Here is an 815-nt window from a genome sequence, read left to right on the forward strand (position 1 = left end):
GATGAGTCGATAAGCGTTGTCATCCGAGTCGTATCCAACGAAGATGAGAGGAATCCCCTTATCATCCAACTTTTTCCTTCCGTCCGTGACCGTGTGCCAAGCTCGACATCCCCATACTTGTAACATCCCTACTTTAACTGGTCTACCTGTCCATACCGCCAGAGGAAGTCGTCCGTTTAACGCTCGATGAGGAGATCGGTTTTTGACGAAGACGAAAGCTCGGAGTGCTTCAGCCCAGAAGTCTCGAGGCGCTCCAGATTGGTTGAGGAGAGAGAGAAGGCCTTCGACTATTGTGCGGTTGACTCGTTCTGCGACTCCATTCGACTGAGGTGAATAAGGAGGAGGAGTCGAATGGGCGATTCCGTGCTCGAGCAGGTGTTCTTGGAAGGCGTTCGACATATACTCTCCGCCGTTGTCCGATCTGAGTCTCTTGATCTTGAATCCAGAGTCGTTCTCAACTTTTGCCTGGAAGCGACGAAAAGCTGAGAAGACATCCGACTTGCGCGCGATTGGTTCGACCCATAACATCCGAGAATAATCGTCCATGAAGGTGACTACGTAGTGAGCTCCACCAGACAAGGCGACATTGATGGAGAGGACGTCGGAGTGAACTAGATCGAGGAGAGAAGGAGAATCGCGCTCGGCAGAAGGAAACGGGAGACGAGTTGCTCGGGAGATATGGCAGACATTGCAAACTTCACCATCTCCTGTATCATCTACCTCAAGACCAACTACATCCCCAGATTTGGCAAGAGATCTCAAAGCACGGAGGCTAAGGTGCGCAAATCGTCGGTGAAGAGTTGTCAGTCTCGAGG

The 815-nt window shown here is 51.4% G+C and overlaps 1 protein-coding gene across 1 annotated transcript; it reads right to left on the bottom strand.

The window, feature by feature from the left end:
- Position 1: 1 nt before the first annotated feature.
- On the bottom strand, positions 2-546 carry JCM6883_000511 (uncharacterized protein; the record flags this gene model as incomplete). Its single annotated transcript, XM_076635751.1, has 1 exon — positions 2-546. A coding segment is annotated over one exon (545 nt), but the record flags the coding sequence as incomplete, so codon positions are not given.
- Between the last annotated feature and the right edge of the window lie 269 nt (positions 547-815).

The sequence above is a fragment of the Sporobolomyces salmoneus genome, assembly GCF_050403485.1.
Source record: "Sporobolomyces salmoneus JCM6883 DNA, S_salmoneus_JCM6883_v1_ctg213, whole genome shotgun sequence".
NCBI classification, from domain to species: Eukaryota; Fungi; Basidiomycota; class Microbotryomycetes; order Sporidiobolales; family Sporidiobolaceae; genus Sporobolomyces; species Sporobolomyces salmoneus.